Source organism: Heterodontus francisci, chromosome 4, assembly GCF_036365525.1.
Source record: "Heterodontus francisci isolate sHetFra1 chromosome 4, sHetFra1.hap1, whole genome shotgun sequence".
Taxonomy (NCBI): domain Eukaryota; kingdom Metazoa; phylum Chordata; class Chondrichthyes; order Heterodontiformes; family Heterodontidae; genus Heterodontus; species Heterodontus francisci.
This window is the reverse complement of record NC_090374.1, coordinates 157,523,051-157,550,514: the sequence shown is the minus strand read 5'-3', so window position 1 is coordinate 157,550,514 and position 27,464 is coordinate 157,523,051. Positions and strand designations below refer to the sequence as shown.

Here is a 27,464-nt window from a genome sequence, read left to right as displayed (position 1 = left end):
TGTGCCAGTTAATCCCACTCGCCAATGTACCATGAGGTAGGGGAAGTTCTGGCTGGGCAAGCAAGGGAAATATGACAGTGCTCCTTGCTGGTAAGCTGTGCAGTTTTAACTGGCCACATTCCAACAGTATCCTGGCACACATGTAGTGACCCCTAAGCTTTAGATCTTGCAAACCTGTACCTAACCTCTCTCAACTTGGCTCAGTGAGGCACATAAGTCCCTACAAGGAGACTGTGTGCACTCCATTTCAGGAAAGTAAATTGTGTGGATTTCTTTGTGACTTGGTTTGGAAACTCTTGAGCATGTTGATGGGTTTCCCTGCATGTCAGACCACCGGCTAACGGAAGAAAAGCACAGCTACATACACGTGTGCCTTACTGCATTTAGTGTTTTTTGTTTTGCCAATTTTCTTTTCAGTTTTCTGCATCATACATCATTTGCAATTGAAATCAGCAGTGGGCAGCCTGATCCCAAACTGCCCCTCTGCAGCTGGTCAGTGTATGAAAAAGTGTTTTTATTGGTGAACTATATAAGGTAAGGAAGAATGTGTGATCTGTGACCTGTTCAGTGGCAGTTACTGGGCAGCAATTGATATGCCATTGCTGAGAATGAGAACAGCTGTCTTTTTTTTTCCAACCAGGTGGAACTTGCCAAAAACTTGTAACTGAAAATTATTGTTCATATGATAACAGCACTGACATCTAATTCCTCTCTCTATTCTTCAGTAGCAGCTATAACCTATTTTAAATAGAGAGGAATGTGATACAAGTCTGAGCATCTGCACAATAATTTTGTTAAAATTACTGCCATAGTGCTATAAGGTTTCACAATTTGCTTGGGTGGAATAAATTACATATCCATGTACCAGTTTCTCCTGTTGTTTTTGGCTTCACTTGTTTATATAAAGTGAAATATTCATTCCAGGAAACTCTAAGCCTGGATCAAACATAAATTGTATAGTACAAGCCGTTGGAGAGTGAGGTTGTCATAATGAGTCTTTACACAACACAGCTGGGTGCATATGTTAATGCCTCTCATTTTTCCATTCACAGTCCAATCCTGGAATTGTTACATGCATGGATAATCGTAACCATGGGTTGGAAACGGGACAGTTTGTGACTTTTCGGGAAATCAATGGGATGACAGAGTTAAATGAATCTGTGCAGCAAGTAACTGGTATGCTCTTTCGCAAATTATATAAATTTGAATGGTGCTTATTTTAGAGGAGAATGTTATTGTAGAATAGAGTACTTTAATGTGTAATTCTTCATTCCTCCACTCCCTCTTTTTTTTTATTATGTTAGTTTATTACATGATTATGATCTTGTGCATCCAGCGTACTAATTCTCCTGTCTTCCCAAGACAACATCCAGCTGTGTCTTAGAGTCTAGTGTGCTAGCCGTTATATTCCAGAAGCCATTTGGTGAAGCATATTACTGGAGCCAATCTTTACTACGTCTAACATTTATTTACAGTGAAACATTTCAAAGCATTTCAACTATCTAACCCAACTCCAACCCCAGTTTCAGTGAGTGTCTCTTTAGATCTGTGCAAGTGAAACCACAATTAATGCCCTTTACCTGCATATATTTAACCAAAATTGATACACAATTAACACTAGCTTTAGTCACCCTCCCTGGTAATCTATTCCAGCTATTGATTGAGCTCTGTGAAAAGAGATACATCTTGACATCTGTGCTGCTCACAACTGTGAGCCAGTGGCTAGCTTTTAGAAAGTTCTCCACAATGTCACCTATATAGTAGGAGAACTTTGTAAGTTTAGTCGCTTCATTTACATTTTGTTCCCTGAAGAATCCAGTATTGCAATGCTCTCTTGGCCGACTTCCCATCTTATCACCTTCTGTAATCTTGAGCTCATTCAGAGCTCTGCTGCCCTTATGGTAAGCTGCACCAACTCCAGGTGACCCAATCATTGGTCCACCAGCGCCTTGGTTTTCAAATCCCTCCGTGGGCATGCCCAATTCTATCTCTCTAACCTCCTACATCTCTCCAAAATCTCTGCACTCCAATTCTAGCCTCTTGCGCATCTTCCACTCCCTTCACTTTGCCATTGGCAGCTGTGCCTTCAACAATCTAGGTCTTAAGTTCTGGCGTTCTCTCACCACTCTCTCCTCCTTTAAGTGCTTCTAAAACTTACCTCTTTGACCAAGCTTTCAGTCAAATTTTCCAATGTCTCCTCCTTTGCTTTGGTATCAATATTTGCCAGATTATGCTCCTTTTGAAGCACCTTAGTGTTATACTCTAGAAAGCCAGGTGGTGAAGGATTAAACTAGAGCCAATTTTTACACACTTTATAAGCATTTATTTAGAGATACACATGCCAAACATGCACCTCCTCACCCAACAACCAAAATTTCAGTCTGTTCCTTTTTATAGGGGCATAAGTAAATCCCCAGTTAATGCCTACCATCTGCATGCAATATAATATACAATTGATGGGATGTTTTCCTACTTTTTAAAGGCACTATTTAGATGTGACTTGCTGTTGAACACGGACACTGGTTCCATCAGAAACAAAGACTGGAAAGAGCACCAGATCTATCTATAGTCTGCACTGATCGGCATCCTTCTCAATCCCGAAGGTGTCAACAGTTTATTTTTTTTGAAGGATGTACGGGCTAGATATTGGCTCAGGTTTTCCCGCAATAGAGAGAGTGGCAGCATAAATCTCATTATCTTGCATGCCAGTCTTGCCACAGCTAATTTGCTTCAGATCTTGCTGGTTTTCTAATTAGAATGTGGTGCAGTGAGCGTAGGGGTGAATCAAGGACTCGACACTGATCCAAAAGTTGAACTGATGGCACGTTCGCCCCATTCGGAGCTTTGGGACGGTTTGAGCGAAAGGAATTTTATTGAAAATTTTTGTACTTGAATGAGACTGAAGATTACAAATCTTTGTGGATGGCAAAAATGTGAAACTTTCCTCTTGAGCTGATGGGCTTAAATTTTTTGAGATATGTGTATATTAGTTGATGCATACCTAATTTGAAACATTAATAAGAAAATCAAAGTTATTAGAAAAGATGTTTGTTGTGTTACTGGCTTTAGTGAGGCTAAACACTGTGGGCTAAACAGCGGAAGGGTCATTTAAATTCTGGTCATGATATAAGTCAAATGGGTGCTGGACATATGGCGTGGCAATATTAAAATTGAAAATCCCAGGAAGTTGATACTCAAAGATTACAATAGTTTAACTTTTGTAGTAGCAGTTTTAACAACTGGAAGTTTAAACCAGATCTTGGAGCAATGACTCACGCTGCTGCAAATCCACTGAGACCATTATTTTTAAGTCTTAAGTGACAGCAGCATGAAAACCAACTTCAATGCAGGAAAATAGGGGTGGGGCTGTGATAATTACCTTCTAATGTTTTCAGCGAGGGTAATGGCAGAGATGCGGAAAGCTCCCAGGAAAATAGAGTGGCATAACTAATGACAGAAGCCATTTACTCCATAATTTCCTCTTTTCCACCATTCAACGGTCCCCATGGCGTCGATGTGCCGTTACAATGATGCAAGTCCCCAGGAAAATCTGGGCCATTAATTCTAATTGCTTTACAATCAAAATTATGAAGAATATTTCATAGTCTGTTACTGTTAATCCCCTTGCAGTTTGGTGGTAGTGTAGCTACTATAGTTGTGCAGTTTATAAGCAGAGAAGATTTTTCATGCATCAGGTTATTCAAATCGCTTTGCAGGCATAACTTACTTTTGAAGTGTAGTCAATATTGCTTTATAGACAGTGTAAAACTGACCCTTGATTTTCATGCTTTTAATCAGATCTACTTTTTCCCTAATCCCAGATTATTGAATTGCCTTTGTCTTTTTTAAAAATTCATTCTTGGGATGTGAGCCTCGCTGGCAAGGTCAGCATTTATTGCCAGCTCATTGTTGCCCTGAGAAGGTGGTCTTAGGCTGCCTTCTTGAGCAATTTGATACAACTGAGTGACTTGCTACGCCATGTCAGAGGTAAGTTAAGAGCCAACCACATTGGCGTGGGACTGGAGTCACATATAGACCAGACCGGGTAAGCAGGGCAGGTTTCCTTTGCTAAAGGACTGCAATGAACCAGTTGGGTTTTTATAACAACCTGACAGCTTCATGGTCATTTTTACCGATACCAACTTTTTAGTTTTATTTCCAGATTTTTTTTTTAAATGAATTCAAATTCTGAAGCCGCCAAAGTGGACTCAGTTTCTCTAGATTAATACTCCAGATATCTGGATTACTAATCTAATAACATAATTAAGAGATCAATGGGATCTTTTATGCCCATCAGATGAGGCCTCAATTGAGCATGTTATCTGAAAGATGGCACCTCCGACTGTGCAGCGCTCGCTTTGTACTGCATTGAAGTGTCAGCCTGGATTATGTGCTCGAGACTCTGGAGTGGGCTTGAACCCATAATCTTCTGACTGAGGCAAGAACGCTAAAAGTGAGCTATGGTTGAGACTTGGGGCTGAATTTTCACCACAGAGGCGGGAAACAAGTCGGGTTTTTTTGAGGGGCAGAAACCTGCCTCCAGGGAAGCTGATTAAAGTTAAAATTTTCACGTGGATGAGTCTTTAATTGGCATAGAGATGGGTTTCCTGCCCAATTAAGGTGGGGGTGGGGGGGGGGGAATGCTGTCAAAGCTGGAGGGCAAATCAGAGGCCTTCCAGCTTTGGAGGACTGCAGTACAAGGTATGTAACTCAGAGGGTGCCTCGAAGGTGCCCTCTCCTCCACTTTATAAAAAAAAAAATTAATAAAATTAAAAAAAGAACAGCCAGTCCACCACTGTGCTGGGGAAAATCCCTCCACTGGGTGGTCTTTGGCTGTACCCTCACCCAGGCAGGCAGGAAGGGCCTCTGGGCCTGCCAGGAGTGCTGGCACCCCGGCCTCCTGCAGGGTTCCCATCTCCCAGCAGTTGGTATGCCCCCCCCCAACTCCCTCGTCGTGTTACGAAACTGGAGATTGACTGGAAAATCCCAATCAGACTCCTAAACTTGCCTTTAACAAGGCTTTTAATGAGCCTTATTGGTTGCCAACCTTGTTGGGTCAGGCAGCCTTCTTAGGCACCAAATCTGTCTCCCCCACCCACCCTCCCACCCCCCAAACTGGCCGGTGCCAGGAATGGCATCCCAAGACTGGCACGCCAGCTGATGTCAGTTTTTTCAGGCCCCACCCGCCTCTGTTCTTGACTTGTAGCTGGTGGGGGGGGGGGGGGGGGGGGGCGGTGGGATGCTGGGGAGTAGGGGTGAAAATTCAGTCCCTAATATTTTAAACATGATTTTTTTTGTCATATAATTTATCATCCAACTGAGCATGATTTTTGTTTTCAATTTTCATTGCTGAAATTTAAAAGCAAAACTGTGGAAATCATTAGGATGTCGTTATAATTATGGTGTATTATTTGTACTGGTTCCGTTGTAAGTGTTTCAGCTTAGTCATTGTGTCTTTCAGTTTTGTCTGCATATTCTTTTAGTATTGGAGATACTTCAAGCCTTAAGCCATATTTACATGGAGGAATTGCTGTGCAGCTGAAAATGCCAAAAAGATTTACCTTTGTAAGTATTTTTTGTGAAGTGCAGCATAACATTGCCTCAGTAAGCCTCAAATACATGAGAAACTTGAATGGGACTTTGTACTCTCTTGGACTCATCTTCCCATCTGAAATTATATTTTCCCAAATACCTGGCTCATCAGTTATCAAAATGGCCTCTTCCATTCTTAAATACTGGCTCTTTTGTAATGAATGTGCAATTTACCAAACAGGCAACCTCACATGTGCACCCAGAAGTTTCCACTGAGAGTTGCCCTGACCATATTTTGGTAGACTCGTATGAATTGTTAGTGTTTCTCCAGTAGGTACAATATTTTAATTTGTGCTTTATTTTTCCTGTTGGTCGTTAGACAAGAGTACATCATTTGCAGGAATTGTAAAGATTGCATATTTTGACCATGTAGTTCAGGGCAGTAGTGGAAGGGCTTTCTTGCACCATTTTGGATTGCAGCTGACTCGAAAGAGAAGGGTATGTGGACCAAAGTTGTGGTTTGACCACTTCAAGAGTTGGGTTGACAAAAATAATTTAAACCTCTGGACTTAGAGCCTCCTCCTCCTTCAGCCAGTTGTGCTGTGTGAGGGCTGGTTGCATGGTAACCTCCTAAACCAATCTGGTTGGAACTGCACACAAAACAGGGCACTTTATGCACAACGTTGCAATAAGCCATGATCTACCATTTGGCTGTTCTATTTAAATAACTGAATTGACCCAGGCTAAGATCACAGTCTGAACCCAACAGTTGATGTTTTTTTTTCCAGTTGCAGTTAGTTGAACACCTCGCTAACCATCTTTATAACTTTTTAACTTTGTTAATTTTTTCCCGATTTCTTTCCTTGTTTTAGGAAAACTTGGAGACACAACTTTTAAATCCTCATTGCTTGATCGTAGACTTCAGCAAACCTGAGGCAAGATTTTTCTTTTGTGTCAGTCTGTGTTTTTGTTGTCATGTGCTATTAGTCCAGAAAAGTTTAAAACATCTTTTAAAAAGAGGTAAACTCTATTTGGTATTGTTAATCTTAAAATTTTGATAGTCTGATTGAAACTTAAGCCTCTCAAGTTCATCTGGCTGCTGAAACATAGTTAGCCGAGGCCTACTGAATGAAGAAAATAGAGAAGCCTGTGATAGGAAATGCCGACGGTTGTTGCATATGATTTCTCATTGGCTTTCTACATTACCTACCCTTAAGGAGGTTTCGATCTTGAAATTGACCCAAGCGGAAAGATCGTATCTGAATTGAACGTGTACGAAATGAACAGCCTGGTGACCAATTAGATTCAGATGTCACTTCCTTCACTGGCTTAATATGCTGTGAAACTCTTATTATGATTTTGCAATATACTTAAATTTCTCTTCCCTTTTTACCATGCCCCTTTTCTTCTGACGTCAATGGTTCATACTGGTTCCATGGGTGTTGACTGCCCTCTGCCAATTTACCCAATTTACAATTCTTCATGTATAAACATAAGCAGTGGCTGACAGCAACCTATTCAACCCTGGAGAATATCATGTCTGAGCCCAGTCCTGTTTTCCTCGCAGATGCATTTGCCCATAATCCTAAGACTGGGGCTAAGTGATTAAGCTATTTATAGTGTCCCCCCCACTAGTCTCCCCTGCTGAGATCAGCAAACTCAGCATAAACCTTGGTTTAATGCTCAGTACCACACTATGACATAGACTGAGCATTTAAAAGAACTATATACTTTGAAGAAACAAAGTTGCTTTAAAATTATCATTTTAACAATTTTCATTATCAAAGGTTGGATATTCCAAATTAACTCAATATAGATTTATAGGGCTGAATTTTATCTGCGTTGGCGACCTTCCAACATGGAAGAGCCCCTCAATATTACGTGCGGGGGCTCATTTAAATGGAGGGGGTGGTGCGGCCACCCCAATGACGTAGAGGAGGTGGCAATGGCGTCCGGCACCACCACTCAGGCACCAGTGCCATTTTTTAAGGGCTTCAAGCCCTTAGGAGAAATTTAAATTTTTAAAGGTGCCAGTTCTATAAAAACAAAAAGATTTGTCCACACCTGCAATCCCCTCTCCCACACCCCCAATGCATAAATAGATTTTTGGTTTATTTCCCATCAGTAACAACCTAAACCCCTTCCCACCATCCCCACTGCTCCCTCACCGCCCTGATTATTTGACTCCTCCCCGCCCTCCCCACCAGTATCTCGCCTCGGCACTCCATATGGCGTTCCAAAGGCTTACGAGTTGCGGCCGGCGGCCGTAAAACCTGTGTGGGACAGCCACCGGAAGCAGGTAAGTAATTAGCACTTTCATTGCCCTCATTTAAATATTTTAATGAAGGCCCCGCCTCTTGGCAGGTGGTGGGGGGTGCCACACCGAAGCCTCGCTGCCGCCGCTAATATCAGGCAGTGCCTTCTCAGCGTCGTGGGTCATGGCGGGCCACGCCAACAAGCATTTTACGGGCTTTCCGCTACAATCCACGGCGTCGAGGGTCTGGTAAAATCCAGCCCATAATATTGAACTTATTTTCAGGCTCTGTGCACCAATAGTGATGGGGCTAGCAGCTATCTATTTAAACCCTTGAAAAAGATGAGAGCAGACAGTGAATGGAATTATGCACTGTTTAATAAGTCAATTGTATTCACCTTCAATATTTTATTTTCTATTTTATAAAGCTAACCTTTCACTCAAAGTTTCCAGAGGGCAAATGTGTCCATGTTAGCATTTTCCATTTTATACTAATGCAATCGCTAATTGATCTGCTGGCAGTGCCAGACTAAATATCGAATGACATTTCGACTTTCTTGACTGGAAATGAACATCTATGAGAATGTATTTTTCTTCATTTGAGACTTGCTTAATTGTCTGTGCTCCAAGAAGGAGTGAATTCCAAGTCATGTTTGTGTAGATGTCAATGAATTTTAAGAGATGCTTATGAAACATAAGGTAATCATGTGATTTTGGCCAAGGTTTTCTCTCATTTTTTGATGAGAGTCAGGAGGCTCTTCCTAATCATTCATTATTGTTATCCTCTGCATAACAAGTGTATTCTCCAGTTATCCCTTGTGGTGAGAGCATCACTTGCTGTTCACAGTTGCTTGTGAATAATGTTCTCCTGGGGAAAGTAATTGCCACCCATGGAACAATCCCCCAGCATAAATTAGGAGAGGAGTGATAAACGTAGATCAGAAGGGGAAGGATGGTTTTAAATCTCCTAATTACTTCAGATATGTTGACTTCAAAGGGTAGAATTTTCACACATGCCCTTCAATCTGACCTGTAATTGGTAAAAGATATTTTCTCTCCAATCACTAGGCAGCTCCTTATGACTTCAAAAAACTCGAGTGGCCAAGGTTAATGGGACTGATCTCCTGTTACCAACAGTTGCTTGGAGTCTCTAGTATCACCTGAGTAGGGCTCAGTCAGTGAGAGAGCTGAATGAAGCAACCAGTTCCAGCTGTATTTCCCTGGTCAACTGTACCAGTCAGACCTTGAGCCCCTTCTTAGATACAGTATCTTCATCTGTGAAGCTTCCTTGTACATGACCTAGTGACATGGTGATATTGCTTAAACTATCCATTTTTGCACTGCTTTTGCGCAACAATGAATGGAACCACATTTGTTTTTAATTCATTCATGGGATGTGGGCATCGCTGGCCAGGCCAGCATTTATTGCCCATCCCTAATTGCCCTTGAGAAGGTGGTCGTGAGCTGCCTTCTTGAACCCTTGCAGTCCATGTGGGGTAGGTACACCCACAGTGCTGTTAGGAAGGGAGTTCCAGGATTTTGACCCAGCAACTGTGAAGGAACGGCGATATAGTTCCAAGTCAGGATGGTGTGTGACTTGGAAGGGAACTTGCAGGTGATGGTGTTCCTATTCATTTGCTGCCCTTGTCCTTCTAGTTGGTAGAGGTCACAGATTTGGAAGGTGCTGTCTAAGGAGCCTTGGTGCGTTGCTGCTGTAGATGGTACATATTGCTACCACTGTGCGTCGGTGGTGGAGGGAGTGAATGTTTGTGGATGGGGTGCCAATCAAGCGGGCTGCTTTGTCCTGGATGGCGTCGAGCTTCTTGAGTGTTGTTGGAGCTACACCCATCCAGGCAAGTGCAGAGTATTCCATCACACTGCTGACATGTGTCTCGTAGAAGGTGGACAGGCTTTGCCGGGTCAGGAGGTGCGTTACTCGCCGCACGATTCCTAGCCGCTGACCTGCTCTTGTAGCCATGGTATTTATATGGCTACTCCAGTTCAGTTTCTGGTCAATGGATGTTGATAGTGGGGGATTCAGCGATGGTAATGCCATTGAATGTCAAGGAGAGATGGTTAGATTCTCTCTTGTTGGAGATGGTCATTGCCCAGCAATTATGTGGCACAAATGTTACTTGCCACTTACCAGCCCAAGCCTGGATATTGTCCAAGTCTTGCTGCATTTATACATGGATTGCTTCAATATCTAAGGTGTCACGAATGGTGCTGAACATTGTGCAATCATCAGCGAACATCTCCACCTCTGACCTTATGATTTGAAGGAAGGTCATTGATGAAGCAGCTGAAGATGGTTGGGCCTAGGACTCTACCCTGAGGAACTCCTGCAGTGATGTCCTGGAGCTGAGATGATTGCTTCCAACAACCACAACCATCTTCCTTTGCGCTAGGTATGACTCCAACCAGTGGAGGGTTTTCCACCGATTCCTATTGACCTCAGTTTTGCTAGGGCTCCTGGATGCCCGACTTGGTCAAATGCTACCTCGATGTCGAGGGCAGTCACACTCACCTCGCTTCTTGAGTTCAGCTCTTTTGTCCATGTTTGAACCAAGGCTGTAATGAGGTCAGCTGCTGAGTGGCCCTGGCGGAACCCAAACTGAGCGTCACTGAGCAGGTTATTGCTAAGCAAGTGCTGCTTGATGGCACTGTTGATGACACCTTCCATCACTTTACTGATGATTGAGAGTAGGCTGATGGGGTGGTAATTGGCCGGTTTGGACTTGTCCTGCTTTTTTTGTACAGGACATACCTGGGCAATTTTCCACATTGCAGGGTAGATGCCAGTGTTGTACTTATACTGGAACAGCTTGGCTAGGGGCACAGCAAGTTCTGGAGCACAGGTCTTCAGTACTATTGCGGGAATATTGTCAGGGCCCATAGCCTTTGCAGTATCCGGTGCCTTCAGTCATTTCTTGATATCACGCGGAGTGAATTGAATTGGCTGAAGTCTGGCATCTGTGATGCTGGGGACTTCAGGAGGAGGCCGAGATGGATCATCAACTTGGCACTTCTGGCTGAAGACTGTTGCAAATGCTTCAGCCTTATCTTTCGCACTGATGTGCTGGGCTCCCCCATCATTGAGGATGGGGATATTTGTGGAGCCACCTCCTCCAGTTAGTTGTTTAATTGTCCACCACCATTCACGGCTGGATGTGGCAAGACTGCAGAGCTTGGATCTGATCCGTTGGTTATGGGATCACTTAGCTCTGTCTATTGCATGCTGCTTATGCAGTTTGGCATGCAGATAGTCCTGTGTTGTAGCTTCACCAGGTTGACACCTCATTTTGAGGTATGCCTGGTGCTGCCCCTGGCATGTCCTCCTGCACTCTTCTTTGAACCTGGGTTGGTCTCCTGGCTTGATGGTAATGGTAGAGTGAGGGATATGCCAGGCCATGAGGTTACAGATTGTGGTTGAGTAGAATTCTGCTGCTGATGGCTTGTAGTGCCTCATGGATGCCCAGTTTTGCATTGCTAGATCTGTTCGAAATCTATCCCATTTATCACCGTGGTAGTGCCACACAACACGAAGGAGGGTATCCTCAATGTGATGCCGAGACTTCGTCTCCACAGCAACTGTGCAGTGATCGCTCCTACCAATACTGTCATGGACAGATGCATCTGCGGCAGGCAGATTGGTGAGGACGAGGTCTATCAGGGCATGTTAGCTCAGAAGGTTAGAGCGTGGTGCTAATATTGTCAAGGTTGTGGGTTCAATCCCCATACAGGCCAATACTTTAATTTTGGGGCGGCACAGTGGCGCAGTGGTTAGCACCGCAGCCTCACAGCTCCAGCGACCCAGGTTCAATTCTGGGTACTGCCTGTGCGGAGTTTGCAAGTTCTCCCTGTGTCTACGTGGGTTTTCGCCGCGTGCTCCGGTTTCCTCCCACAGCCAAAGGTTGCAGGTTGATAGGTAAATTGGTCATTATAAATTGCCCCTAGTATAGGTAGGTGGTAGGGGGATATAGGGAAGGTGGGGATGTGGTAGGAATATGGGATTAATGTAGGATTAGTATAAATGGGTGGTTGATGGTCGGCACAGAATTGGTGGGCCGAAGGGCCTGTTTCAGTTCTGTATCTCGAAATAAAAAATAAATGTTTGTTTTCCCCTCTTGGTTCCCTCACCACCTGCCGCATACCCAGTCTAGCAGATATGTCCTTTAGGACTCGGCAAGTAGTGGTGCTACCGGGCCGCTCTTGGTGATAGACATTGAAGTCCCCCACCCAGAGTACATTTTGTGCCCTTGCCACCCTCAGTGCTTCCTCCAAGTGCTGTTCAAAATGGAGGAGTACTGACTCATCAGCTGAGGGAGGGCGGTAGGTAGTAATCAGCAGGAGATTTCCTTGTCCATGTTTGACCTGATGTCATGAGACTTCATGAGGTCTAGAGTCGATATTGAGGACTCCCAGGACAACTCCCTCCCTACTGTATACCACTGTGCTGCCACCTCCGCTGGGTCTGTCCTGCCGGTGGGACAGAACATACCCGGTGATGGCAGTGCCTGGGACGTTGTCTGTCAGATATGATTCCGTGAGTATGACTGTCAGGCTGTTGCTTGACCAGTCTGTGGGACAGCTCTCCCAACTTTGGCACAAGCCCGCAGATGTTGGTAAGGAGGACTTTGCAGGGTCGACAGAGCTGGATTTGCCATTGTCGTTTCCGGTGCCTAGGTCGATGTCGGGTGGTCTGTCGGGTTTCATTTTATTTTATTGACCGTAGCGGTTAGATACAACTAAGTGGCTTGTCAGGCCATTTCAGAGGGCCTGTAAGAGTCAAGCACATTGCTGTGGGTCTGGAGTCACATGTAGGCCAGACCAGGTAAGGACAGCAGATTTCCTTCCCTAAAGGACATTAGTGAACCCGATGGGTTTTTACAATAATTGACATGGTTTCATGGCCATCATTAGACTAGCTTTAAATTCCAGATTTATGAATTGAATTCAAATTCCACCTTCTGCTGTGGTGGGATTTGAACCCATGTCCTCAGAGCAATACCCTGGGTCACTAGTCCAGTGACAATACCACTACGCCACCACCTCCCCTTGACATGACTGAGTAACACACCATTAAGGATGTCAGTGCAAACTAATGTAGGGTAGATATTTGGAATACCAGAGATTTTTTTTTCCACTGTGGTAAAAATTTTAATTTTTGCAAATTTGCTGTTTAGTTACCATTTGTTAGTGATGGTGTGAAAAAAATTAATCCATCCAAGGACACTTCACTTCACTTACAGTTGTGTTTGAAAAATTGTTTTATGCCTAACTTGTAAAAATGAGCAAGCTGTTACCAATTGGAAGTAATTAATTATCTATTCACCTATATTTCAATACAAGTGAAGTAGGCTCGTGAATGGACACCACTCGGATGTATTCACATCTACAACTGTAGCATTGATGCAATGCGGTTTTGGCTTTTGCATTTGCAGTGTAAATGTAGAGTCAGACAGAGCGACAGACAGACCTGATGGACTGTGACTCCCTGGAAAAGGTAGTCTCACTTTGTTTTGTTTAGTTTAGAGATACAGCACTGAAACAGGCCCTTCGGCCCACAAAGTCTGTGCCAACCATCAACCACCCATTTATACTATTCCTACACTAATCCCATATTCCTACCACATCCCCACCTGTCCCTATATATTTCCCTACCACCTACCTATACTAGGGGCAATTTATAATGGCCAATTAACCTATCAACCTGCAAGTCTTTGGCATGTGGGAGGAAACCGGAGCACCCGGAGGAAACCCACGCAGACACAGGGAGAACTTGCAAACTCCGCACAGGCAGTACCCAGAATCGAACCCGGGTCCCTGGAGCTGTGAGGCTGCGGTGCTAACCACTGCGCCACTGTGCTGCTTTAGAGTCGATTCAGGCCTTCACACCCGCTTTAATGATGTGAAGTATGAATGCGTTATTAGTAAATTATCTGTTTATCAATTCTGTCTGTGGTGATCTGTCATCAGAACTGATCTGCTTTTGTTAATTATTTTGGAAAAAAGCATACAAATCAAGTGAATAAATTATTTTAGTTGTGGCAAATATGTTAGCACTGTTGTAGTTATCATGTTGGTCACAGTGCATTAGACAACAGGAGATTTTATTAACCAAAATAGAGTAGCAGGATCAAGAAGCGCGTACCACACCAGTACAATGTATATTGTTCTACAATTTTAAGGTATGAAATGTTAGTCTAACAGTAAATTTGCATGAAGTCTTCTCTGACTGCATATTACACTGCAGTCTATCAACAGAAGGATGATCTGACATTGTTAAAGGGCACAATATTGTTAGTCATGGAATAGAATTTCAGACGGCTAAATCATCAGATGTGGTGTCATGTTGAGCTTCCAGGATAATGCGATCATTGGATCAATAATGTGGCATAGGTGTTATGAGTTAAACAGTAAGGATGATGAAATGTCAGTTGGGGTCTATGTTCTCTGGTGGATTTTGTGAATTTAATATTTATAGACTTTTATTGTTTGTTTCAGGAGTTTGCTTTTCCAGTGCAGTGTTGGAAATGTATGTCTGAGCATACCACTTCTTAAAACTATGATGAACTGTGTTTTTTTTTTTAAAGTCCAGCTTAATACCTATTCACTTCTTCAAAAAGTAGGTTGCGGTCACAAGCATAACGCTTTGGGTCTAGGTAGAACTCCTGGGCAAAGGAGTAAACAATAATAAAGTGATCGAAGTATTCTGTTAAATTAATAGTCCTGTGGATTAGGTCCAATGATGTATCATTGAACACTGTACAGGTTATTCTGCCTTTCTGATGTAGAGTCAGAGTCGTAGAGTTTTACAGCACAGAAACAGGCCCATTTACCCGCACTTGGCCCGTAGTCTTGTATGTTATGGCGTTTCAAGTGTTCAACTAAATATTTCTTGAATGTCGTGAGTGTTCCTGCCTCTACCTCCCCTTCAGGCAGTGTGTTCCAGATTCCAACCACCTTCTGGGTGAAAAAATTCCTCCTCAACTCGTCTCTAAACCTCCTGCCCCTTACCTTAAATCTATGCCCCCTAGTTATTGACCTCTCCGTTAAGGGAAAAAGTTTCTTCCTATCTATCCTATCAATGCCCCTCATAATTTTGACTAGGTTAGTCAGTTTAACCTCAGTGGTGAGAAAGCTTTTAGAAACGGTAATCTGGGAGGAAAGCCAGCACAGCAAGTCACGTCTAACTAACTTGCATGAGTTTTTTGATGAGGTAACAGAGAAGGTTGGTGTTACGACCAGGTGAGAAAGAGGTCTAGGGTTCCCTTTCAGTTTTCACCTGGTCTTGGCACAACAGGATTTTATTTTTAAACAGTGTTTTTCGCTCCCCCTTGCTGAATCCTTGTTCACCGCTTGCCAATTATAAGGCAAAGAAACCAGCATAAACAGGCTTTCTTAGATTTAAAGAAGAAAATTTGAAATGTATTAAACTTAAACTCTAATTCGGTTGATGCCTACAGATACATGACTAGCATGCATACACGATACACACATGCAAATAGAGACAGAAAAGAGCAGAAGAAAAATAAAGTGGAAAAGTTTGAGGCAATATCTGAAGAGTTGTTTTTATGGTTGTTTGAGCTCACTGTGGAGTCCTTGTTTGTACGTAGATCTTGCTTTTTATTGGAGCCCAGTATTCTTCTGAAACCTTGTTCACTGTAGGAGACTTTTCTCTCTTGGGGTTCATGTGTCTTCAGTGGGTTTTGGAGTTCCATGAGAAAGAGATGTGAACATACAGGAGAGGCCGTGGTGAGCCAGCCAGGAGAGGTCTTTTCAATCTCGGAGCAAACAGCTTTCTGCCGGGTCTCAGTTCAAAACTGTACAATTCAGAAAACAAACCCAGACTGCCCAAGCGGGTTAGCCATGTGACTAACTGGTTCAACCACGTCTGTGGATTGTATTGGAGCAGGGGATAGCTCCTTTGTTCCCAAACACTGTCTGTTAGTATGCAAAAATGTCTTTCCAGCCAGGGGTCTGGCAACCCCTTGTCACGGGCCTCTTCTTCCCAGCAACAATTTGAAATTTAATGTCTGTGGCAAAATTAATGTCCCTCATTCTTGGCAGGTGGGGCCTGTACGACACTGTAAAATTAAGGAAAGTGTTCTTCATTATGTGAATCTGTAAAATTCAGATTTGTAAAGAACTTGCATTTTGCTTTTCACAATCTCAGGTTAGTCCAAAATGCTTCAGAACAAATTAAGTACTTTTGAAGCGTAGTCTCTGTTGAAATGTAGAAAACACGGCAGCATATTTGCTCCCACAAACAGCAACAAGATAAATGACCACGTAATTTTATTGGTGTAGGTTGAGGGATAAATACTAGGATACCAGGGAGATCTCATCTGTCCATCTTCAAATGCTGTTATGGGATCTTTTAAGCCCACAAAGAGGGCAGACGAAGCTTCGGGTTAATGTCTGATCCAAAAGCTGGCACCTACAATAATGCAACACTCCTTCAGTACTGCATTAAAGTATTGGCCTCGATTTTGTGCTCAAGCTTCTGGAGTGTGGCTTGAACCCATAACCACCTGAGTCAGCTGAGAATGCCATGACTGACCAGGCTGACACTTTAGATTGAATACGGATCTCATTCATGAAAAGCATGGCTGTTGTGAAGTTTGGACTGAATGTTTAAACATGGTGTGAGTATGATTTTTATTAGGGCAAATATTGCTGTACACTCTTTGAGGAAAGTGTTAATTTGAATATCTAAATCCAGCATTCTAGAGAACTTTTAACTGCTCAATTTGGTATCCAGCTTGCAGTGGAATCTGAACCTACATGAGCTGCATTTGTGATCGATAGTGACGTTTCTTTCCTATTGGAAAATGTTTTCAGATGCTTTAAATAATAAAGTAATTCCAGCAAGTGGATTTTGATGGTAAATTGCAGTATTTGGTTGTAATTTACAAGTAGCCTCCCCTTTTCGAAAATACAATTCTGAAATGGAAAATTTTCCTTGAAAAGGGAAGTCAAGCCCAGGGAAAGTACTTTTATCAGAGTCCTCCCTAAATGTCAGTCAAAAAACACTCATCCTGTCATGTCAGGTGTCTCACCCTCAGCATCATTCCACTCTATTTACTGATGGTGAGCAATTGCCACTGCCTGGAGCAATTCGCAGGAGTCACGACTTTGAGTTGGCCAGAAGCCAAACCTGAGATAGCCCAACCACCGGAAACATGCTGCGTGAAGTATGCAGCATGCCCAGTCAGATTGAATGTTCTCCTATGACTGGGTGACCCGAGAATAACTTGAAGCTGATAAAACAAATGGAGCCACTGAAAGTTGCAGGTGGCTCCTCTCATTCAGAGACATTGCTAGTGTGGCTCTGGAGGGGAGGAGCCCTGAAATTACTGGTCTCCATCAAAGCAGGAAATTTGCTGTAATTTAGTTTTAATGATTTCAAATATATTTGCCATGTAGGCACTGTTTTTCAACTGGTATTCAGTCAATTTTGGTTGTTGGATGTGTTTTGTACCAACTATACAGTTATCACATTCAATCCAAACAGTGGAAAATTAGATGGCGTCAATTGTTTGTGTTTAGTATTCATGTATTTGAGGTAAACCAGTTTCACCCATAATTTTCTCTTGCAGTACACAAAATAGACTTAACTTTTTTTTTTAAAAACAGACACCCCTGCAAATTCATACAGCCATGTTGGCCTTGGATAAATTTCAAGAGCAACACCAACATCTGCCAAACGTAGGGTGAGTATTAAATGTATTGTGTTGCATGCTTAGAGGTAGAAAAGAGTCCAACCATCAAAAATGTAACCAGGAGATGAGAACTGCATAAATTTGGCTGGATTTAATGGGCCCCTCAGAGACGGGGTGGAGGGGGGGGGGATCCATAGAATTGTGGCAGGGGGTGGAGGACCCATCACCTTCTTGTCACTCAGCAGTTGTCGGGCAGTGGGATGGGCCGATAATGGCCTTCCCACCCAGAGGCCAATTGAGGCCGTTAAGAGGCCTATTATCAGCTACGTAAGAGTTTTTTCCACCCCTCTCCAGCCCCCCCTTCCCCCCACCGCATGAGGTCACCCAGTAAAACGAGGCAGCCTTCCTGTGGGCTTTGGGGAGGAGTGTCCCTCCTCCGTAGACAGTCTGTGACCCAAGGAGAGTGCCCGGCAGAAAACAAACCACCTCCCTGAACGCCCCCACCTCCCCCTCCCTTCCCCCGTCGCCAGGGCCTGCCGGACTGAAACCATGTCAATTGTTGTAAAATCCCATCTGGTTCACTAACGTCCTTTAAGGAAGGAAATCTGCTGTCCTTACTTGGTCTAGCCTACATGTGACTCCAGACCCACAGCAATGTGATTGACTCAACTGTCCTCTGAAGTGGCCTAACATGCCAATTGGTTGTCAAGGGCAATTAGGGATGGGCAACAAATGCTGGTCTTGCCAGCGACACCCACATCCCATGGAAGAATAAAGAAAAGGTTACTGATGCAGTGGTTCATGCCTGACTTTTTGAACATAGTACTCTGAGCTTTAGTTAGGTGGTTATGGCACACTGCTATCAAGTATGGTGTTTTAATTGTTAAAGTTTATTTAATGTGTGTTTCTACATGTTGAGTCTAGGATACTAAGTTAAAGGAACATTTAGTTAATTTTATAGAGGGTATTGGAAGTAGTGCAGTTGATATGTATATAGACGTTCAAAAAATGGTAAAATGTCACTTTATAGACTGGTTAGCAAAATTGAAGCTATGAATTAAAGGGGCAGTGGCAGAATGGACACAAAATTAACCAAAAGGCAGAAAACAGAGTAGTGGTGAATGAATGAAAGCTTTTCAGACTGAAGTCAAATATCCAGTGGTGTTCCCCTAGGGCCAGTGTTAGGACCATTGCTCTTTTTTGTTTAAAGCACCTAGAAAATTTGGAAATGTAGGAAACAGTGAGGAAAGTAATAGCAAATTTCAGGAGGATGTATACATGACAAGTGAAATTTAATGCAGAGAAGTGTGAAGTGATACATTTTGGTAAGAATGAGAGGAGACAATGTAAACTAAATAGTATAATTTTAAAGAGGTGCAGAAACAGAGGCGCCTGAGGGTTCACATGCACAAAATACTTGAAGGTGGCAGGACAAAAGTTGATAAAATTGTTACAAAAGCATATGAATCTTTGGCTTTATGTATCGAGTGAAAAAGCAAGGAAGTTATGCTAAATCTTTATAAATCACTGGTTAGGCCTCAGCTGGAGTATTGTGTCCAATTTTGGGCATCATTTTAGGCAGGATGTCAAGGTCTTGGGGAGAGTGCAGAGTAGATTTATCAGAATGATACTGAGGATGAGGAGAGTATTTATGTGGAGGGACTGGAGAAGCTGTGATTATTCTCCTGAGAGCAGAGAAGGTTAAGGAGAAATTTAATGGAGATGTTCAAAATTATGTGAGGATTTGATATACAAAATAAGGAGAAACTATTTCCTCTGGCAAGGCAATTGATAGCCAGAGGGCACAGATGTATATAATTGGTAAAGGAGCGAGAGGGTTGTAGAGAATTTCTATTATGCAGTGGATTATGATGAGCTGTAACAGTCTGAAAGGGTGGTGGAAGTGGATTCATTAGTAATTTTTAAAAGCGAATTGGATGTATGCTTGAAAAGTAAAAGTTTGCAGGGCGAAGGGCAAAGAGCAAGGAGGTGGGATGAATTAGATAGCTCTTTCAAAGAGCCAGCACAGGCACAATGGACCAAATAACCTCTTTTTGTGATGCATCACCCTGAGATCTGCCTCTTGAGGCTGGGATACCATGCTAATGGACCTTTTTGTCCCAGTTTAAACTTAGTACGTCGCACCTTCTCTGGTCCAGAATACCCCTGCAAGATTCAGTTCAATGGTTCTTCATTATTACTCTCTCCATACTATAAGCCTAATTTTAACCCTTTGCAAATAAGGAGGGTTGCTGTTTTTCTTGCTGTAGGTACAAAATAAATGTTTCACTATCAACGTATTCTCCACTCTCCAAATTAGGCATCTACATGGAGTTACAACACCAAAGGTCAATGATTATGTGCCAATAAAAGTCAGGATGTGTATTATGGGTATTACAATATCTTGTTTTTTTGCCACCATCCAGCCAGAATAAATGTCAGTAGAGATAATGTCATATAAGGGCTAATTTTATCTCCATTTGAGCTGCAACTAATATCTTTATTCAATAAAGAAGCATAGAAGTGTATATGACAAGACCAGAAGGATAGCTGACAGATGTTGGGCAATTTTCTGCAATATATTGAAATCTCCATGATGAGGTCCTGAAAGCAGATTTTAGGGAACTAGGAAAGAGACTAGCAAGCAGGACCTCAAAGGTGGAAATCACTGGATTACTCCCTGTCCCATACGCTAGTGAGTATAGAAGTAGGAGGATAGAGCAGATGAATGCGTGGCTGGAGGAGTGGTGCACGAAGGAGGGCTTTAAGTTCCTGGGACATTGGGACTGGTTTTGGAGGAGGTGGGTCCTATACAGGCCGAATGGGTTGCACCTAAACAGAGATGGGAGCAATGTCCTCTTGGGACAGTTTGCTAGTACTGTTGGGAGAGTTTAAACTAACTTGGCAGCGGGCTGGAAACCTGGGTGTAGCAGTAGGAAGGTTCGCAAAGGATTGGGAGAAGTAAATAGCACTAGAGTAAGAAATAATAAGCTATTGGGTGGAATCAGACTAAGAGGTAATGCAGTAAGGTCTAAATTAGGTTTACAGTGTATGCATGTAAATGCACCAAATGTGGTAAGGAAGGTTGGTGAGCTGCAGGTGCAAATACTCGCATGAAAGTATGGTGCTGTGGCGATAGTGGAAACCTGGCTCTAAAAAGGGCAAGACTAGGTACTAAATCTTCCTGGATACAAGATGTTCAGGAAAAATAGGGAACGGAAGAAAGGAGGAAGGGTGGCTGTACTGATTAAGGAGAATATTACAGTGCCGGAGAGAGAGGATGTCCTGGAGTGATCAAGGACTAAACTTATTTGGTTAGAGTTGAGAAACAATAGAGATACCATTATACTATTCTATAGACTAGGTAAAGATGTAGAGGAGCAAATTTGCATGGAAATTAGAGAGGTACAAAAACTATAGAATAGTGATAATGGACTTTAATTGTCCTAATATTGACTGGGACAGTATTAGTGTAAAAGGTAGGGAGGGGGAAAAAGTTTCTGGTGTGTTCAGGAGAAGTTTCTTGATTAGTATGTTTGCTATGATTTATGCCTGGCCTTGTTTGACATTATAAGCAACCTAACAATAAGAACGCTGTTTTAGAATGGTTACAACACAGAAGGAGACCATTCTGCCCATCAAGTCTGTGCCGGCTCTCTGCAAGAGCAATCCAGCTAGTCCCATTCTTCTGTCCTCTGCCCGTAGCCCTGCAATTGTTTTCCCTTCAAGTACTTATCTAATTCCCCAATTTCCTTTTGAAAGCCACGAATGAATCTGGCTCCATCATCCTTTCAGGCAGTGCATTCCAGATCATAATCACTCACTGCATAATCAGCCCTTCCTCTTATCATAGTGATTTTTTTTGCCAATCGCCTTACGTCCGTGTCCCCTGGTTCTAGATCCTTCTGCCAATGGGAACGTTTTCTCTCTACTGTGTCTAGACCCCTCGCAGTTTTGCACACCTCTATCATGTCTTCTCTTCAACCTTCCCGTCTCTAAGGAGAACAACCCCAGGTTCCACAGTCTGTCTATGTAACTGAAGTTCCTCACCCCAGAACCATTTTTGTACATCTTTTCTGTACCCTCTCTAAGGTTCACACCTTTTCTAAAATGTGGTTTTGTGGTTCCCCAGAATTGGACACAATATTCCAGTTGAGGCCAAACCAGTGTTTTATAAATGTTCATCATAACTTCTTTGTTTTTGTACTCTATGCCTTTATTTATAAAGTCCAGGATCCCATATGCTATTTTAAAAGCTTTCTCAACCTGTCCTGCCACCTTCAGTGATTTATGCACATACACCCCCAGGTCTTTTGTTCCTGTAGCCCCTTTAGAATTGTACTCTTCAGTTTATTTTGTCTTTTTTTTTCACTACGAAAATATTCGCATGAAAGTATTCTCTGTGTTAAATTTCTTCCGTAGGTCGGCACATTCTACCAGCCTATCACCATCCTGTTCTCTACGCTTCCAAGCTTTGTGTCATCTGAAAATTTTGAAATTGTTCCCTGTACACACAATTCCAAGTCATTAATATATCTTTCAAAAAACAGTGGTCCTAGTACTGACCCCACGGCACCCCATTGTATACTTTCCATTCACCAGAAGATTTAACAATTCTATAAGATACTAACAGGGTCTGAAGTTGAGGATAAGCATAAAATAATGTAATAAATGATTACTTCCTTAAAATATTAATTAGGGACAATTTGAGCAATATGCCCTTCATAATTGATACTCCATGTAGGACTTTTGCATAAATGAGAAGCAGGTTCCATTCAGGCTCAAAGCAAATAAATACCCAGAGCTTGATGCTATTTATTTCCAGTGTACTTTTCCTTGAATATAAAAGCTGTTGGATTCCTTGAAGACAGCGATGGGACCAATGGATAAGGGAACTTAGATGCTATATAATTAGATTTTACCGAAACATTTGGCATAATTGGGCACAGGAGATTGGTTGATATAGTCGGGAGTCGCAAAATTGGTGGAGGGGCGAATGTGGGGAAGTTGCTGGAGTATAAAAAATTTGCTGAATCAGAGGAAGGAAAGGTTAGTTATAAGTGGAGCATTGGATGTAGAGTGATTCACAGAATGCCAAAAGGATCAGTGATGTGGTGATTATTATTTATATTGTACATCAATAATTTGATGTGGAAACAGAACTTTTGTTCAGTTATTTAGTAATGTAGAATGTGGAAGGGACTGTAAATAACATGGCGTTATAAAGTTAAGGTAGCCTTCTTCTGGTATTGGGGTCTGACCTGCCACTGGTGCAACATGGCATAAAGTTCCTTGGAGGAGGGAGTTTCACTCCACTTTCTTTGTTTGTTCAAGCTTTAAAACCCAATTAGTACAATGTAGCCAGAGCATTGCCAGCAGTGGCTTCTGTTCCTGCCCTTGCCCTATTAATCTGGAGTTCTCCAAGCATCTATCCTAGGCACCCAACTTCTTCTGAGCTACATGTTGCCCTTTGGCAACATCATCCAAAGCAGTTGGATAGCTTTCACATGTACACTGATGACATCCAGCTCTACCTCTTTACAGCCCATCTATTGCCTCCATGTTGTCAGACTCAATCTTGGATGAGTCGCAATTTCCTTCAGTTAAATGTTGGGAGGACCAAAGCAATTATACAGGGAATGGAGGAAGATGATGTGGTTGATGTTGATCAGTTTGCAGCTATTGACACGAGCAGCGAGGAGGAATAATGCGCCATACTACAAAGCTATTTGTAACCTTGAATATGAGCAATTCAGTATTGTGCTGGGGCCAGAAACCTGAGGAAAAGGTTAAAACAGAGTTTCAGGAAAGATGGATTTAGGAGACAATATATTCAAGGAAATTGGAGATGGGGTACTAGTTTCCTGCAAGCAAAGATGGATGAAGGGAATGTTTTTTGAGGGGTGATAACAGATTTGAAAGAGAGGACAGTAATTTTCAGCTTACTTTTTTATTCTTTTCATGGGGTGTGGGCATTGCTGGCAGGCCAGCATTTGTTGCTCATCCCTAATTGCCCTTGAACTGTGTTTTGCTAGGCCATTTCAGAAGGCAGTTAAAAGTCTACCACATTGCTGTGGGTCTGGAGTCACATGTAGGCCAGACCAGGTAAAGACAGCAGATTTCCTTCCCTAGAGGATATTAGTGAACCAGATGGGTTTTAATGACAATCAATTAGTTTTATGCCATTATTAATTAGACTAACTTTTAATTCCAGATTTTTATTTATGAATTGAATTTAAATTCCACCAGCTGCCATTGATTTGAACCCATGTCCCCAGGGCATTAGCCTGGGTCTGTGGTCCAGTGACATTACAACCACGCCACTGTCCCCCCTAAGGGAATCCAGGGTCAGGAAGGGAAGTTGGGTGGTCAGTAGTTCAATAAGAATGGGGTCAAGGAGCAGGAGCTTTGTTTCAAGGACAAGACGAGCTCAGAGAAGGCATAAGGGGGAATAGGAGAGAAACTAGAGACGAACACACTTTCAGGGCTTGGGTGTTGGGAGCCTCGGGAAAAGTTCAGCTTGGTCGGCAAGGCAAGAGAGAAATGCGGCAAAGGCAGCTGAATGAATGATCTCAATCTTAGTGGCAGGGATGATCCATGATCTTGTTGGAGAATGCGGGTATAGGAGTGTAAGGAGACGGTTGGTAGTGTAGAAAAGAAGCCTGGGGCTATATTCATCTCCAGGATGATCCTGGAATAATCAGTTTTGGCAGGGAGAGCTAGGTCTGGTAGTGTTTGATGTGGTCCAGCCAGATTTGGCAATGAATGCTTAAACCTGTTTTGCACCACATCCTTGGCCTTGAGGTTGCAAAAATACAGTGGGGGGGGGGGTGGTGGGAGACAGGGTTTTACTAGGGTCAAGAGCAGCAAAAGTGGAGGAGAGAGAGAGAGTGATTGAACAGATTGACAGCTGCAGATGTGTCATGGTAAATGCAGGGCTAAAAGCTAGACTGTTGGGAGTTTGAAAGTGCAGTTGTAAATGTCTTGGGGCAAGGATTTTTTTTCCCTCAAGGATGAATGAGATTGTAAGGGTTGGAGGATGTGGGTGAGAAGGAATACAACAAAGTGGTCAGCGATGGTCCTATCTCTGATCGAGATCATGGGACTGGAGAGACCATGTGAGATGGCAAGGTCAAGGGGGTGGCCAAGAATATAGGTAGGTGAGTTTATAATGAGAGAAGGGTTAAGGGGGAGGATAGTGAAATTAGAGGATCGATAGCAAAATGAGTTGTGATGGAGATTGAAATCCCCGAATAGTAGGAGTCACTCAGTGTAGTCTGAAGGAGTACGTCTCGTTGAGCTTGTTTGGGGGGTTGAGTGGGAATGACATGGTGATAGAGAATGAGTATTTTTTTTGTGTATGTGATGCATGCTTTCTGTAACCGATTTAAAATTTTTGTCTTGTAATGATGTAGCTTAGCACTGACAGTCATGAGCATAATCAAAGCTGGTTTGTATTTTTGCTTTGCAACAAGGTGTCTCCAAGATGCAGATGAACTCTTGAGATTGGCTATTAATGTAAATGAAACATTGAAAAATAAGGTAATTTTATTTGCTTAATCAGCAGTAATGCCAGCGAGTGTAATATATTTAGCTTCTGCTGTCGTGACCGTAGGCTTTTTTTAGTGCCAAAAATTATTCACTGCGGCATTTGCTATACCAGCCATATGCATTTCCTGTTTGATCAGCAGTGTACCAGATGATTTTGATACTTTGGTGCAGCATTTACAATTGAAAGTACTCTTCAATTATGTGTTTTAGCTCAGGTTTACAACAGTAAGGAATTTGGAGTCAATGGACATGTATTTTAAAATTCCTTGAACTTTTTGAATTTGCCACTTGATTGTGACACTTGGTGAATTGAAACCAATGAGTAATGCAGTCACACCCCCTTTGCATTGATATCGATGGGTAACACTCACAACCCCTCCACACAGTCAATTGAAATCAATGGTTAATGTCACACCCTCAGCCCTATGAAATTAGTGGGTGATGCTGTTGCACCCGCCAATCCAGTGACATAAATGGGTAGCAATATAACAGTAAGATCTGTAACTCTTGCATGCTGCAGAGATAACACTGCAATCTCTAAAGTTATTACAAGAATTCCTGTCATTCTTGCTCTGGGAGTAGCACTGTAAACTCTCGCAACCCATTACAACAAACACAACTTAGAGACAGACCATTTCCTCTAATTGTGAACAGTGTCATAAAGGATTGTCTAACTTCAGATAAGCAAATGGTCTGTTGCAAAATAAAATGTGGATATGACGTCTGGGATCTCCTGTTCAAATATTGAACTTAACCCCTTCACTCCCCATCCCTTTCATTTCCTGTAGCACGTGAATGGAAGAAAGATTTGTGTTGTGACAGGGGCCTTGCTTGTCACCATATTAATTTAGAAACACTTCAAGCTTGATAAATGTTTTACATTTGAAACTGTTCACATCCCATACTGTCTAACTTGCATGGCTGTATGTTGGGGTGCATTCATTTTTAAACTGGCAATTTATTCTCACCATTCTCCATTGTTACTTTGAAAACTTTCATACTTGTCAGTTTTTTAAACTATGGGGCTAAGCTTCAAGGCTGTGTCCAATGGAAGTTTTGTTGTATGTGAGCACTATTTGGAGAATCTGATGTGGAGGTCAGCGTGCCTAATATATTGTACCCTCAATTTTCCACCAAGTTTTATGGCCGGAAAAAAAAAAGAAGGCTGACATCAGATTTGATGAGCTCACCTCTGTTCGGACTGCTTTGCTGTTCTATTTTGTTTAGTTATTTTAGACACCAGAGTGTACACATGTCAGTTGTAACAACCACAGTCAGATCTTTAATGAGCTCATGTTAATGAACTCAATCCAACATGAATACTCAGACAAATCATACTGAATGATTCCAGTACGATGATCCTTTATTGAGTTTGCGATTCACTATAAGAACTCCGGTACATCACACTACACAATCCAATGTGACTTCAACATAGTGATTTACTCAAAACTCTCATACCACTTGTACCTTTGTTTGCTACATTGCATGCATGCTACCACTAAATCATAGCATCAAAAGACACACAAAAGTGGCATCAGATTAACATGGAATCAAGAGGATACACTTAGTCCATCTCAGCCTTTCCTAATCATCCTGTTGCCATGGTTATATAGTGTAATTAATGTCTTCAATTACTTTATTACTGTAGACGCAGTGACCAGAACAACATCTCCCCAGAATCTCAAGACATGAATATGTGACCTTCACACATTTCTTCAGCTCTTCATCTTAGCCTTGGGCTTGCTTCACAAAGCATCCCTGTCCAGCAAAGCTGAAAGCTGTTTAAACTCATCGTGTGCTGATTACACAAACAACAAGGTTCACGGGTAGTGTGAACCCACGTTCCCACAACCTCCACAACCAGTTCTCAGAAGAACCTCCTCTTAGACTGAGGCTCCTTGTAGCTGTGGAATTACAGAACATTTAGCTTTGAGTCTGTACAATTTTGGATTTCATTGCTACTTTGCTAACCTCAATAATTCACATTGAAATGTTCACAATTACAGCTGACACAGCCACATCATTGGCTTTGTCGGAACAGCCCACTCACAACTAGATTTTCAATCATAAATGCCCATGTAAAGTTAAGGCATTGCGTTGCATTTCACAGAAATAGGACATTTTTGAGGAAGCTTGACAAATAACCATCTTGGTAGCTGTTCTGTCATTGAACTGGTGGCAAAATTGGAGTTGTAGCCTCAAAAAAAAAAATTAAAACCTTCATTATACAGTTTTAGGTAACTTGCATTCTTTTATGCCTTTCGCTAATGGGGAAACAATCCAAAGCACATTCTGTAAAATGCCCCTTTTGATTTTGCTGCCACTGGCAGTATTTTGGAACATGCCCACTGTAATACCAAATTATTGGAATGGTTTGATAGTTTGAGAATATTAGCAGTGTTTTAAAGAACTGCATGCCACTAGTCAGAACTCCTGATTCAAATATCAAAATCTCTCCA

The 27,464-nt window shown here is 42.4% G+C and overlaps 1 protein-coding gene across 2 annotated transcripts in view; it reads left to right on the top strand.

Annotated features, from left to right (window-relative positions):
- Window positions 1–27,464, top strand: part of uba6 (ubiquitin like modifier activating enzyme 6) — a 143,582-nt gene that overhangs the window by 41,803 nt on the left and 74,315 nt on the right. For both annotated transcript variants that reach the window (XM_068030439.1, XM_068030438.1), the window contains exons 8-12: window positions 1,053–1,176; window positions 5,462–5,565; window positions 6,405–6,467; window positions 17,429–17,505; window positions 24,930–24,996. In XM_068030439.1, coding sequence (XP_067886540.1) covers window positions 1,053–1,176; window positions 5,462–5,565; window positions 6,405–6,467; window positions 17,429–17,505; window positions 24,930–24,996 — 435 coding nt within the window. The remainder of the gene's footprint in view (window positions 1–1,052; window positions 1,177–5,461; window positions 5,566–6,404; window positions 6,468–17,428; window positions 17,506–24,929; window positions 24,997–27,464) is intronic.